This window comes from Oryza sativa, chromosome 12 (genome assembly GCF_034140825.1).
Source record: "Oryza sativa Japonica Group chromosome 12, ASM3414082v1".
Lineage (NCBI taxonomy): Eukaryota > Viridiplantae > Streptophyta > Magnoliopsida > Poales > Poaceae > Oryza > Oryza sativa.
The window spans coordinates 10,830,673-10,845,514 of NC_089046.1; the positions used below are offsets into that span (position 1 = coordinate 10,830,673).

A 14,842-nucleotide genomic window follows, 5' to 3' on the forward strand; every position below is an offset into this window, starting at 1 on the left:
AGGAGCAGCAGGTCTTTCCACTACTGCACTACCTTGAGTTTTCAGGCTCGAGAGTTCTGATTGACTAGGATTTTTGAATAATATAGAAGTACTGAAATTTAAACAAGAAGATTGCAAATGTGCAAGAATAAGCTCTTGCAACAGTTCTGATCAGCTTCCTGCTTGTGACTGCCTACCCGTTTTCTCTTCTTTTCAATGGACTGTCCACATTTCCTCAAGAAAATTATGAATGATGCACCCACCAAAATTTTGTACTCCCTTTGTTTTTAGTTAAAAAAGAAATTGGAGGGAGTACTTGACAACTCAACTGTTTGGATTAAACGGCAGTTTCTTATTTTCAATGTGAATCAAGATGCAGGGGCTCAAGGGAAAGCATTACACGGTGTGGTAGCGAATCCATGGTGTAAGGTTTTATCCCCTAGGTTTAAATCCCGATGCTCAGGAATATTACGCACACGCGGTTACGCTATCACTAAAAATTTACACACATGCTGTTCGTCTCTTAGAGAGTGCATTCTCAGGTGTGAGTGTAGTATGCGTACGCATCTTCTTCCCACTAATTAGGAAAATATGTTAGAAACTATGTTTTGAGAGAAGAAAATACTCCCTCCATTTAGAATAATTGTCAATTTCAATCAAATCATTTGTTTTAAAATACGTCAACACCATTCATTAGTAGTTTACCCCTACTCTAGATACTTGTATTGTGGATTCAAGCCTTTCCCCATATTCACTTTATTTTCTCAGCCCCTTTGAAACAAAGGAAAAAAAAACAAGAATTCTATGAGAAATAATCCTATGAAAAACATCCCTACCAATTCTTTTGAAATTTCTATTGTAGAGAAATTTTAGAGAAAAAATAAGTACGAGGTTCCACCTCATGTTTTCTTCTTCCAGTGTCATGTAATTCTGCATTTTTCTTATGTGCCAATCAAACTACGGTGTTGAAACTTTCTTTGTGTCATGAAATCCCATACAAATCCAACCAACATGGCATTTTATTCGTATGTTTTCCTATTATTGTATTCTTCTCTATTTCCAAATCATTGCCAAGGGTAAATTTGACATAAATTTTCAACCAACCCGTTGTTTTTGTTTTACCTGTGCTACGGTCAAAATGTTTAGAAAGGTCGGAGGGAGTACTATGCTTGTGTTTAGTGCCACGTTAAAATTGGAAGTTTGAAGAAATTAAAACAATGTGACAGAAAAGTTAGAAGTTTGTGTGTAGTAAAATTCGATGTTATGGAAAAGTTAAAAATTTAAAGAAAAAAGTTGAAATCTAACCAGGACCTATAACCAGTAGTGAAAAAAATAGTTTTATGAGTAAAACACACTTACCCTACAGAAAATAAACAATAGTATGACCATCAGTGACAAAAATACTCCTTGCAGCGGACGTTTGCTTGACGCCATCGAACAAATCCGGCTCGCAAGTAATTGACCCCCAACCCCAACAGCACGACGATAAACTCACCAAACCCGTCCCACCGCAGCCCACCGACACGTGGGCCCCACCCCCTCCATAACCCACCTGTCAGCGACATCGATGGCATTCCCGTAATTCCGACCGCATGATTCCTCGGTGGCCGCTGCGATTTGCTCCTCCTCGACGTCGCCTCCTCCCTCTTCGTCGACACCTCATCTCCTCCCCAAGAACCAGCCGACGACGGTAGAGAGAGAGAGAGAGAGGTTGCTGTTTCGATGCGTATTTCTGCAGCTTTGCTTTTCTCTCTCTCCTCTCCTCTCTCTCTCTCTCTCTCTCTCCCTTCTCCACGCACGCACATCATCATTATTGGGAGGCTCGTCCCTGTCCGTCGCTCGCCTGCTCTCATCCTCTCCCTCTCTCTCTCCTCCCCCGTTTCTCGGTTAGATTCACGCCTCTCCAACCTCCTCCCCCAACCCCAAGAATTCCCGATCGATTGATTGACTGGCCGACCCGCCCGTTGGTGCGTGTTCGTTGATCCTTTTTTTGCCTCTGGTGAGGAGGAGGGGGTTTGATTCTTTTGTGTTCTTGGTCCAAGAACCAAGGGGGGAATTAGCGGGTGAGGATTTCTTGGTTTCTTGTGGGTGGTGTGCCGATCAATTAGATGTCAGGTTGGATGATTGGAGCCGATCATGGCGATGATCGCGGTCCTGATGATCGTCTGTTCGGATTGGTGTTCTCTGCTTAAAGATGATGTTCTCGGTTTTGGTGATCCTTTCATCAGAATCGGGGCGATTAGCGTGGATCCTTCGTTGTTTACTCGAATTGGGGTCTTTCTTTACTGGTAGGATGTTAGTGGGTGTGATCTTTTGCCGCCGATGATGCAGTTGGAATCTTGCTTGTTTGTGTGTGTACTGGTTAACTGTGGATATTGTTGATAATTGTTGGATAGGATAAGAAAGGTAGACTTTTGTGGGGGGTGGAGTTGGGAGGAATATGCTTTGTTTTGTGAGGGGGTGGAAGTGGCTCTTTGTCCTTTACCATTTTACATGTTCCTGTTCTGCATCAATCATTTCTTGGTGCAAGCCTCACAACCGTCTAATGGTGTTCTTGACTGGGTTTGGGGGCACTGTTTTGAGATTTCAGTTGTTTTCTTCCTTTGTTTCCTTGATTTTTGGAGGTTGTTTTGCATCTGATTTAGTGTCTGTTTGCCATCCAGAAGAATATGGCATCTCTATATGTTTGGTCAGGGTGATATGCTCTGTTTGATTGCATTGACTTTGGGAATGCTTTCAATTATTGATATGCTCTGATTGTTTGTTTACAAGTGTTGGATGGATTCTTTCTCATCCACTTTTCTGATTCGGATGAATAATATAACATATTATTGTTTAATTGTGTTAAACTAAGGTGTGCTGATGAGCTTGTTAGAGAAGTTACTTAACAATTAATGATTGTAGTTACATGTCTTGATTACATTAATGCATTGCACATTACAGAATGGTCCTGTACTTAATTCACTCTGGACTTCTGGAGAGCCAGGAACACCACAAGTTTGAGATAAAAGCATAAGGCAGTGCAAGTCGCAGCCGTGGCAGATGGACGCCACGACGAGCAGTGGAGCTTCCTCCTCTCTACCCCTCCACCTTATCATAGATGATGCTCTTGCCCTTGTTTCTCCGTTGCAGCAGTCGTTTCAGAGGTCACAGCGCCATTGCTTTGGTGGCTCTGCTCCTGGAGAATTCCCCTTGGCTGCAAACCCATCAATTGTCCTCCATGTCCTCACATCATGCAATCTGGAACCTGATGACCTCGCTCACTTGGAGGCAAGTAGTGTTTTGTTCTTCCTCTCCAATGTAGAATTGATATTGCCACTGATGAAATTTGTGCTTGCGATAGGCAACATGCTCGTTTTTCCGGAAGCCTGCCAATTTCCCTCCCGATTTTCAGTTGTCAATGTCAGAACTCGCAGCGTTGGATATGTGCCAGAAACGGGCGATATTTAAACCTATGACTCAACAAGAAAGAGAAATGTTTAAGCAACGTTGCGGCGGGAGTTGGAAGCTGGTTCTTAGGTTTATAATGGCAGGTGAAGCATGTTGCCGGAGGGAAAAATCTCAGGCAATCGCTGGACCTGGTCACAGCATCGCTGTGACAACAAGCGGTGCAGTGTATACTTTTGGGTCCAACAGCTCTGGTCAACTTGGCCATGGTAGTTTAGAAGAGGAGTGGAGGCCACGGATTATCAGGTGCTTCTAGAATATACAGTTATCATAACTTTAGTCATGACACAAATGTAGATTAAAAGAGTGCTAAATGTCTGTTGGTGCTCGTATAGATCATTGCAGGGTATTAGAATTATTCAAGCGGCAGCAGGAGCAGGACGCACAATGCTTGTTAGTGATGCTGGTAGGGTCTATGCATTTGGAAAGGATTCATTTGGAGAAGTGGAATATGCAGCCCAAGGTTCTAGGGTTGTCACCACACCACAGCTGGTGGAATCATTGAAGGACATATACATTGTCCAGGCAGCAATCGGGAACTTCTTTACTGCAGTTTTATCTCGGGAAGGTCATGTGTATACATTTTCTTGGGGGAATGACATGAAACTTGGTCATCAGACAGAGCCAAATGATGTTCAGCCTCATCTTCTAGCAGGCCCTCTTGAGAACATTCCAGTTGTGCAGATTGCCGCAGGCTACTGCTATCTCCTGGCTCTGGCATGCCAACCAAGTGGCATGTAAGATTTTTCACCCAAACATGCAACTTTTTGTCAATGCTGTGAAGTATGGCTTAGTGATATACTATTTTTTTTAATAAACAAACCACACGTTATTTGCATTTAGCCTCACTCTTCACTATTCAGCCTTGGTTAATTTGACAACAATTAGCTAATAGGTGAACTAATGTCAAGTAAGTATTACATTTGCATGTAGTATAGCTACTGTATTATTTTAATGTTTTGTATGATCAGATAAAATAATAAAAAAAACTAATGTCTCTTATTCCGTTATAACATATGAAAAATTGTTTTAACATTTTCAATGAATTTGTCTTTTGCTTTGATAGACAGGTGAACCAGTATGCAAGTTTTGAATATTTTTACCTATACACCAGCTGTTATAGATATGATAAAACTATTAAAATGCTTTTGTCCTATTTTTGTTGCAGGTCTGTTTATTCTGTTGGTTGTGGGTTAGGTGGGAAACTTGGCCATGGTTCTCGAACCGATGAGAAATACCCTAGGTTAATCGAGCAGTTCCAAGCTTTGAATATACAACCAGTAGTGGTTGCTGCTGGTGCTTGGCATGCTGCTGTTGTAGGCAAGGATGGGCGTGTTTGCACTTGGGGATGGGGGCGGTATGGCTGCTTGGGTCACGGTAATGAGGAATGTGAGTCTGTTCCTAAGGTTGTTGAGTCCTTAGTCAATGTGAGGGCTGTCCATGTAGCAACTGGAGATTACACCACATTTGTTGTATCTGATAAAGGTGATGTTTACTCGTTTGGATGTGGTGAATCATCAAGTCTTGGCCACAACACTATAACTGAGGTTAGGCACTAGTTTTCATGTTTTGAATACTTGAAGTTATTTAACAAAAACATGGAGTTATATTTTCATTCTGTCTGCATATTCACAATAGGCTGTCAAAGCTCAATGCTCTATGATTCTCTACACAGTTCCATAATTTTTGTTAAATGCTACACTAAATGCAATTTACCAATTAAATCACACAGTATGTATTTCAATCTACTATTGTTATTTTCTAAGAGTATTGGTCAGTAATGTCTGTCTTCCGTTTTGTCAAAAGATTGAGGGTCTATTAACCCTCTACTGTGAATTTCATTTTCTTTTAGCTCTTCACCTATCTGCTCATCCTTACTCACAATGATAATCTTCAGTGAAAAGATAAACACATTTGCTCATATACCTTTTATAACTTTGCATTTCTCTCTGCGAATTAGAATCAGTATAATAAACCTTTTCTTTACTCTCTGCTTCTGAACTTGATGTATATTTTTTTCTTTTTCCAGGGTAATAATAGGCACACTAATGTCCTTAGCCCGGAGTTGGTGACTTCTTTGAAAAGAACAAATGAAAGGGTTGCTCAGATCAGCCTCACTAACTCCATTTACTGGAATGCACATACATTTGCACTGACAGATTCAGGAAAACTCTATGCGTTTGGTGCAGGGGACAAAGGGCAGCTAGGTACCGAACTCGTCGCGCAGGAAAGCGAGAGGGGGACACCGGAGCGTGTTGAAATTGACCTCAGTTAGGTCCAAATTGCAACGCCACTTCATCTCCTTTTCTCTCCAGATGCACTCTTCTAACGTTAACTTTCAAATTGATTGCATTGCGCGCCCTTTAGCTTGTTGGCTGTTCATCAGCCTCATCCTGCTCTGCAGCTAATCCTTGTGAAAATAGTTACCATCAATTAAACAGTCTGTTGTTCATATGATTGGTTCGGTTTAGAAACTTTGTATATATGATTATCATGTAAATATAACAGTCAGGTCTCATTGCCAGTTCCTTTAAAACATGAGTAGCTGGCTTTTAACATCCTGTGAAATTTACCTTAACTCTACATCTGCACCATTTATATTTCTTCTAAACAGGGGTGTGTGTGTGTGTGAGAGAGAGATATAATAATATATATTTATATATTTATTTCTAGTTGATTGACATTGTTGTGTACGTTTGGAAATATGCTACTGTCAGCGTGCCGTTTATATTCAGGCCCTGTTAAATTGTCTAGAAGCTCATATGCGATGCTTTTGTGATAAGGTGTTTTTCTGATAAACATGATGTTTGGTACTTCCGCCTTAACTTTCGCTATTCCTTTGCCCTTTTTTGAGCCGCTGTAACTAGCAGTAGGAATGCAAGGAATGCAAGCGGGGTGGGCAAGCTAAATGTCCTAAAATACCATATAACCTTTCATGGCTCCTTTGGAACAAATGAAACTTGGAAGAATTTTGAAGAATTGAAGTGGGGGGGGGGGGGGGGTTCTATGTGATCTTTTGAAACAAAGGAATATATGTAAGAAATTCCTTAAAATTCGTATGGAAGGTGCCATTTCATAGGAATTATGGAGGAAAAATAACATGAGATCTTGCTAGTGTCTATGTTTTTCATATGGGGTTATCAAACAAGATGTTCTGTAATTTCAGGTGAACTTTTTCTTCGTAGGACACGTGACATCCTACCCTGCGTTCCAAAGAAACCCTCAAAATGTAAGGGATAGCTGAATAGGTAGGTGGAATAAATTTGTGTGCAGTTTCAGGAACTGGCAATTTTAACAATACTAAGCATATGAAGTACTAGACTAGAGAGACAGAGAGAAGGGAGAGGAGGGGGAAGAGAGAGTGTGCTGATGTGGCATCCTGATATGTGGGTCCCACGCTAACTTAGCCGCCACGTCGGATAAAATCGGGATCAAAACCACCGAAGGATCTAAAGTAAACGGTTTTTAAAGTTGAGGGATGTCATATATCTGGTTTTGCGGTTGGGAGATGATTTTGTAACTCGATGACAAGTTGAGGGGCTTTCGGTGTACTTTTTCCATATGGGAAACCTGTCTCGCTCAAACGGCCCATGGCCCATGTTCCATGGCCCAAATCCTAAAAGAGGACAAAAAAATTCATAACACATCCCTAACATTTACATTTATTTTTTAAAAGACTCATTACACCCCTAAAAATTCATCCCTAAACATTTACATTTACATTTACATCCCTAAAAATTCATTACACATCCCTAAAAAGATTACATTTATTTTTTAAACAAACTGCACAAGATAGTGCAACATTTACATTGGAGCATCTTTCCCATCCTTAAAGAGGTACCATGAGGTATGAGGTACCAATCTAATCTAACCATCGGTTTAATAGGGGTAGGACCGTCTAATGAAAATGAGGTGCCCGTGCTAATGATCCGTTCCTCGCTGTTGCATTGAAGCTTCCCCGGCGCCTCCGTATCAAGCCTGTTCTCTCGCCGCGGCGCCATCGCATCGACCCTGGCGCGGCTGCCGCCACAACGAGGCTGCCGCGGCCGCCGGCGCATCGAGGCCGCTCCAGGCGCCGCCGCATCCAGCCCACCGCCCTCTCATCGAGGCCGCTGTGCCTGCCGCCGTCCCGAGCCGGCTATTGGCTAGATGCTTATTGCTTAATGGAATATAACAGTAATTAATCGATCCAATAACCATAGTAAGCAAGAGTAACAACGAAGTTTTTTTCCACCAAAAATCAACACCAGTATATTTGTGCCACGAAAGAAATAGGTGGGTGAGCTACTGAGCTTCGCTGAAATTAAAGGACGGGAAGTCAGCCATGCAACTGGCAGCATCTTCTAGCCCAGTAGCCCATGAGCGTAGCCGGGGGGGGGGGGGGGGGCATCACCGAGCTTGTGACCACCACCGCCGAGAGCTTCGCCGGACCCCTGATATTTGCCTCTTGAGATTTCATTAAGATCCTAACTGCCGCTGGCAAGAGCATCACCCTGATATAAGCACCACTGTCGAGAGCCTGGCTGGACCTCCTAATGCCGCCGCCTGGGGCATCGCCGATCTCCTGACGGCGCCGCGCCGCCTGGGGCTTTGACGATGCAAAAATGAGAGGCGAGAGCATCATGGAAGAGGATAAACGCGAAAGTACATATTTACCCTTTCACTCTACTCCCGCACACCGAAGGAGGAGCGGTACCCCCATGCAAAGTAGGAGAAAATTGGGATTATACTATCGCAAAAGAGTGGTTTCGCTGAAATACTATCCTTTCAAATTGATTCACTAAAATGCTATCCTAAACTGAGAGGTGTTCACCAAAATACTATTTTCGCTCTTTTAGGTGAATAGAAATGTTTTTCCTCAATTTTAACTTTTTTCCGGACCAAAATACCCCTAATGCGGGCCCACCTGTCATACTCTCTCCACACTCTCTTTCTCCTTCTTCCTCTCTCGAGGGAGCGCCGCTGGCTCGCCTCCTTCGCTCCGCTAGTGGCTTTCCTCCCTCGCTCCGCGGCCGCCTCCTTCGCATCACCGCGGTGCGTCGCCGCCACCGTAGCCGTGCACGCGGCCGCCACTGCGTCCAACTCCCTGGCGACCGCGACCCCGAAGAAGAGGGTGGCGACGGGCGAGAGCACCGGTGGCCGGAAGGCGAGTAGTGGCCGACGCCGCGTTGCTGTCCCTCTCCCCCTCCCCGCTCGCCGCCCTCCGCCCGCCCCTCCTGGCCGCCTCCTTCGCTCCGCTACTGCGTGCTGCCGCCACCGTAGCCATGCACGCGGCCGCCGCGGCGTCCAACTCCCCGGCGGCCGTGGCCCCGAAGAAGACGGCGTCTACAGGGCTGACGTAGCCCTGGTCGTGTCGCCAGCGCTTCAGGCGGTGGTGGGAGCCGCGGAGATCCCCCGCACCAAGGCGCTCTAGATGCTTTTCTTCGCGCCGCCGCCGCCGCCTTCTTCATGCCTCCGCCGCCTTCTTCGCGCCTCCTCCACCGCATCACCGCCGCATCGTCGCCACCGAGGAGCAGGAGGCGGAAGCCGCACCGGATGCGACGATGAAGAGCCACTGGTCGACGGGCTCCTCGACGAAGCTGGCCGTCGAGCGTCGGCGAGCGTCGGCAGTGGCTTCGTCGTCGTCGGTGATGAGGTTGGTCCCGCGCCGCCACACCTGCCCCACCCTCACTAGCCCCGCGTCGCCATGCCCCGCTCCACCCTCGCCATGCCCACCCGCCGGCCACCTCGCGCTCCCAACGGCATCCTCGAGAGAGGAAGAGGAGAAAGAGAGAGTGGAGAGGGTATGACAGGTGGGGCCCGCGTCAAGGGTATTTTGGTCCGAAAAAAGTTGAAATTAGGTAAAAACATTTATATTTACCTAAAAGAGCGAAAATAGTATTTTGGTGAACACCTTCAGTTTAGAATAGCATTTTAATGAATCAGTTTAAAGCGATAGCATTTCAGCGAAACTACTCTTTTGCGATAGTATAATCCCAATTTTCTCGCAAAGTAGCGGTACCGCTCATGCTCGACCGTTCGATCTTGCTCATTGAACGACCACGATTTGGTACTGGCCACTCTCAAGGACAGTAAAAATCCTCTTTACATTGATAGAGCACTAAAGAGATTACATGTCTATAGCTCTGGGAGATTTTAGCCAGGAAACATGAAAGGGATGAGAAGTAAAAGATATTCACACCACGAGTCTACAAGTAAAGCAGGAAAGCGACATCTCTACAAGGATTTTCACTTGGAAAGTCGATCGGGACATGGTTTTCGACCGAAGAAATCCATCGAGAGGGCAAGAAAGATCATGCAACAAGGGAAATGTGGCACCCGCAAGTGTTGCAATTGCTGGCCCGAACAGGCTGGGGTTATGTTCGTAATCTTTTTCCCCTCTCGTGTCGAGACCGCTTGCCGAAAACAGCAGCCACCGCGTCAACGCCTCGTCATCGGTTGGCCATCAAGTAGGATCCCGACATTCGGCGTGCTCCAATTTCATCCACGCAGTTGGCTTAGAGAGGGAGAGGGTGAGAGAGAAAAATGGCCCCCTTCTTCCCTACTTTAGCCCGCCAACGTGGTCATCTTGTGGCGGCAATGCGCCGTCGCCGCAAGAGGACTAGCATCTGCATCAAAGCTCGCCATAGGTCTAGAATGCCCACCTCACGGGGCTACCATCACCGCCACCTTGGCCGGACTACCTGCATCATCCCCGTCTCGAGTCGCGTCACTAGCCCTGTTGCCCTTGCTGCCGCTGGATCTCGACTCGGAGCACCATCCAGTCTCCTACCCATGCCGTGTTTGCTCATCTTGTCGACTTGTCGTTGGTCGTGGCTTCTCGTTGTCCTCGCCACCCCGCTCTAGTTGTATGTCCGCCGTCATCACGCTGGCATCTGGCCATCGCTGCTTGCACAACGCCGACCTTCCTGCTTGTGCCCCAGGCGCAGTGTCACGCCCGGAATTTCTATCCAAAATTCCAAACGCTTACATGTGTGTTAAACCCTCGTCTAGGAATCAACCGAGGCACACAATGACAATATCGATAATAGAGTACAAATAATTAACTATCGAATATTCGCAAATAATAAAATATTACAGAGGTAGATAGTTCCTCTCAAAGCAATAACATTCTACGCAGCGGAAAACAAAACTAAAACAAACTACGGAACAGCGATGGCAACTCCACTCCACAGGCAACTTAACCAAGAACAAGCCTAATCCTCCAAATCATCACCTTCACTGAAGTACTCCTCTTCTGATGAATGAATATTGCAAGAATGAGCATATAACATACTCAACAAGCCACACAGCAAATATGCAAGTGCACAGGATAACAAAGGATGGCATATTATAGCTCATTTGCAGAAAACAGCATTTAATAAATATTTAAGAGAATAGTAAAAACAGTTGTATAATTAATCAATATTAAATAAACACTATACAACACACCCATGTTGCATAGGCCCAACCACATTTGAACAACCAACCCCAGTTGAACAAATTAAACCTCCAAACCAGGAATTATCCATTCCAAACCAGGAACTAAATTAATTACCACATTATTACCATTAACGAGTAGTGTGAGACTAATCACGAAAAACATTGCTCAACTCACCCATTACCGCGGGTACGGCTATTCGAATAGTTTAAACTCCGATCAGAGGTGTACCACTGTACCCACAAGACACAACCCCACATCATGTTACCATGTGCCTCAGTACCACCACGATACCTCGGAAAGGAGTCGTGACAATACCCCTCGCATAACACAATTCACCACAGTGCACCGTACCTGGATCATAATCACCCCCTTATAAACAAGGCATGGACTCCCCAGCGACCCCCATGGACTTCTCGCCACTTCTCAGTCTGGCGCACTATAATGAATCACGCTATACAAAAGATAAAGCTGTTGCCCACGCTGGCTTGTGGTTGGCACGATAAATGTTTCACAACAGTAGCTCGCGAACCGGTCCTTAATTGTCATGAGCACAACCATCAAAACCATATGCTCACAACCCACCTTAGCCAGGTTTTAATTATCAATTAATTAACATCACACGATCAATCATCGTGAGCTACCAATAAATAAAACCATAATTAATAACAATTATAATATAATTCATATTTAACCCCTTTTAATTAGCTAATGTTTCTAAGCATGGCTAAGCAAACCTATATATAAAGCATTTAGCTGAACCAATCCAATATATAAGGTTCATGCTAATCAAGTTATAACCCATAGGAAAATAAAGTCATCTTCGGCCATTAATTAACTGGGAAAGGTTCACCACCCGATGACATTCGAAAACAATGCATAGTTGAAATAAAATGATAGCTTTAAACGGAATCAACATGCTCAAAGGGTTGTTTGGGATCTGTGTGACTTGCCTTGGGCTTCCACAAACACTTCAGAACCTTCCTCAACGGAAACGCTCTCCTCCGGAACGTCGGAAACTAAAGCAAATAAACAAAATCAACAAAACAGTACAAAAACAAGCATAAACAGTACATGTGGATATTTTTAACATGTAGATCTTGATTTTAGAAAAATTTAGAAACTTGAACCACCTAAAACGGATCTACGGTTATTTAGTTATGATTTTCCGAAGTTTTAATCTATTTGAAAACCGAGAAAAAGGAAAAAGAGAGAGATATGACGTCAGCCCTGGCCCTGATGACGTCAGCCCTAGGGTTGACGTCATGCTGACGTCAGCACGACGGCCGGCTCGGGACGACGAGCTCGCCGGCGCTAGGGACATCGGCGGCGGAAACGGAGACCACCTACGCGTAGAGGACAACGAGACGAACCCGTTGGTACTCACCACGTAGTCAAAGGATGTACGACGGCGGCCGGCGACGAGAAGGAAGGCGGCGGCGGTTCGGCTCAACGGCGACGAGGGTGCTCCGGTGGTCGGCGGCGAAAATGGAGGGGCGGCCGAGCTTCCTCGCACGACGGCGCACCTAACGGTGGTGGCGGCGAGCGGTGGCGACGGCGGAGACGGCGCGGCGACGTTGCCGAAGACGGCCGGCGGCGGCGGCGGACTTGCGACGCGTCGCGGCGGCGCTAGGGGGCACGGGAGAGCTCGAGAGAGGGGGCAAACGAGAGAGGACGACGAGGGGAACCTTTATATGAGCTCGGATTGAAGAGATCAAGCCGCAAACGAAAGGAATCGAGTCGGGAAGATCTCGGACTCGGTTTTTAGGGATAAAAACAAACGAATTCGATTCGGATCCAAACCGCAACGATTTGTTTTGATTCTGGGGGGAAAAGAAAGAGGAGAACGAGAGGAACAAAACCCCTCAATCAATCGAAGGAATTGGGCTCGGATTTGGGCGGAATCGATGGCGCAAAACGGCGCTAGGGTTCGGGCTCGGCGGCGGCCGGCCGGAGGTGGAAGACGGCCCTGACATGTGGGCCCCACATGTCAGTGGCTGGGGAGAGGGGCGCGGGCGGCAGCGGCTTGGGCCGGCGTGGGCCGCGCGCGGGGAGAGAGAGAAAGAGAGAGTATTGGGCCGAATTCGGCCCAATGACCAAAGAGAAAGATTTTTGAACTTTTTTGAATAAAACAATTTGTGAAATGATGTTTCAATTATTAAAAATACTTCCCTTGCTCAAATAATTCCCAGAAAAATCTAGAAAATAGAGGAGCAAGCATAGTATTTAATAAAATTTTATCTAGCTTATTTTTATGTTGAAAATTTTCCTAGAAAATTAGGGTTTAGCTTGTAGGCTTTTAAAATAATTTCTAAAAATTCCAATTAAACAATAATTTATATATTTAAGATTTTTAGGGTGTGACACGCAGCGCGGGCCTCCTGTTTCCCCTGGCCAGGCGGCCTCACGTCATCGCCGGCCACACCACTCCACGCCGCATTGACCTCTCGCCGGCGGCCATGCACGACCTTCGCTCCGCCTGTTCCGGTCGTCTGTCGCTGCCAACCATGACAACCCTCTCACAGGCTGACCTTTACCCCTGCCATATTGACTACGACCCCTGCCAGATCTGGTGAAGGGGCATCAGATCCAGTCGCCGAGAGGGGGAGGGGGAATTTGGTGGTGTTGGCGTTGGATCTGCCAGTTGCGCTCCTTCTCCCCCTTGCCGAAGAAGGAGACCATCGTTTGGTATTGGCCACACCACCGCCCGACTTCCCGACGACGGCCCAGCTTCCTGCTCTCACGGGAATTGGTGCGATCGGTAGCTAGGGTTTCTCCTCATGTGGCCTGCACGTGGATGACATGGAGAGGTGTGACTTCCTTTTCCGCTACAAGTTGCTCCTATGTACATCTCTCAATTATAACCTGCGTTTTACTTTCATCTCTCAACTGTAAAACTAGACATAGAGTATCCCTCAACTATAAAAACTGGCTCAATTCACCTCACCGGTAGTTTACACAGTGGTTTCTCCTATGTGATATTGCTAACCTAGTTAGCCCGTGCTATCGTGATATCCAACGTATCGTACCTGATAACCACTATAACCCAAGAATCTCTGGGTGACCACTGATCGACGGCTGCATCCCCCCTTTTTTTTTTGAGAAAAAAGGCAAATTTTGTTACAGGACATCGAAATTTTATGGTTTTAGCTCAGGGACACCGCGAAAGTAAAATTTAAGGGGAAGACATCCCATAATTGTGGATATTTGCCGATGGACACCATGCCGTCTAAAGGATACTCGCCGTGCTGACGTGGCAGATGGGAGGCCCTTTTTTGATGCGGTCGGACGCAAAAACCCTAGCCCCACGTCAGCAAAAAAAAGGGCCTCCCGTCAGGCCACTCCCCACCGTCGCCAGCTACTTCTTTCCCCTCTCCGCCGCCGCGCCAAGCCATCGCCACGCTCGGCCGCTGCTGCGCGTGTGGCCACATGTCCCGTACGAGCACCACCCGTGCGCCACTGCCGCTTTGCCACCACCCGCCGTCTTCGTCTTGCTCGGGGCCACCACCATGCTACGAGCGCTGCCCCCGCGCGCGGCCAAGCCGGCCCGCACGGGCGCCGCCTCCGCCGACCACCCAACGCCTCCACCTCCGCCTCCTCTGCCCGGCGCTGCCCCGGCACCTCCTCGCTGTGCCGGCCTTTTCTCCCCATCCACCCAACGCCGCCGGACCGCCTTTAGGCCGCCGCCATCGCCTCGGCCCGTGCCGCCGCAGCCGGTCGCCGGCCGCGCGAGAGGCAACACCGTGATAGACAGACGAGGCGAAGTGAGAGGCCTCGTTCGTTGACTGCCTCTCGTCTGGCCTCGTCTTCCCCATGCGAGCGGCTGCCTACCTCCCCTTCTCGTTGCGCCCCCAACTTGCCACGAAGCAGCGGTTGCTCCCCTCTCGTGCTTGCCGCCAGTTAAGTCCTTCTCTCGCCTTGGCCGCTCATCCGCGCCTCCTCCACGGGCCGCAGGTGAGCCAACAACCTGCCATCGTCACCATCATCTTCCCATCC

General features: G+C 47.0%; 1 protein-coding gene across 5 annotated transcripts; it reads left to right on the forward strand.

Annotated features, from left to right (window-relative positions):
- Positions 1–1,629: 1,629 nt before the first annotated feature.
- On the forward strand, positions 1,630–6,004 carry LOC4351991 (ultraviolet-B receptor UVR8). 5 transcript variants are annotated; one of them, XM_015764480.3, is made up of 6 exons: positions 1,630–2,042; positions 2,923–3,249; positions 3,323–3,672; positions 3,762–4,163; positions 4,595–4,973; positions 5,456–6,004. In XM_015764480.3, exons 2-6 carry the CDS (start codon positions 3,022–3,024, stop codon positions 5,699–5,701), a joined length of 1,605 nt encoding a protein of 534 aa, XP_015619966.1. In that variant the 5' UTR covers positions 1,630–2,042; positions 2,923–3,021; the 3' UTR covers positions 5,702–6,004. The 5 variants fall into 5 exon arrangements, with proteins under 5 accessions (XP_015619966.1, XP_015619965.1, XP_015619967.1 ...); XM_015764479.3 differs by having other exon boundaries at positions 1,630–1,946; XM_015764481.3 differs by having other exon boundaries at positions 1,630–1,865.
- Positions 6,005–14,842: the final 8,838 nt, after the last annotated feature.

Coding starts and splice junctions, on each gene's coding strand:
- LOC4351991 (XM_066306546.1), top strand. CDS start 3,022: ATGGACGCCACGACGAGCAGTGGAGCTTCCTCCTCTCTACCCCTCCAC. Junction 3,280..3,346: donor TTTTGTTCTTCCTCTCCAAT/GTAGAATTGATA, acceptor TTTTTCCGGAAG/CCTGCCAATTTCCCTCCCGA. Junction 4,974..5,455: donor GCCACAACACTATAACTGAG/GTTAGGCACTAG, acceptor TTCTTTTTCCAG/GGTAATAATAGGCACACTAA.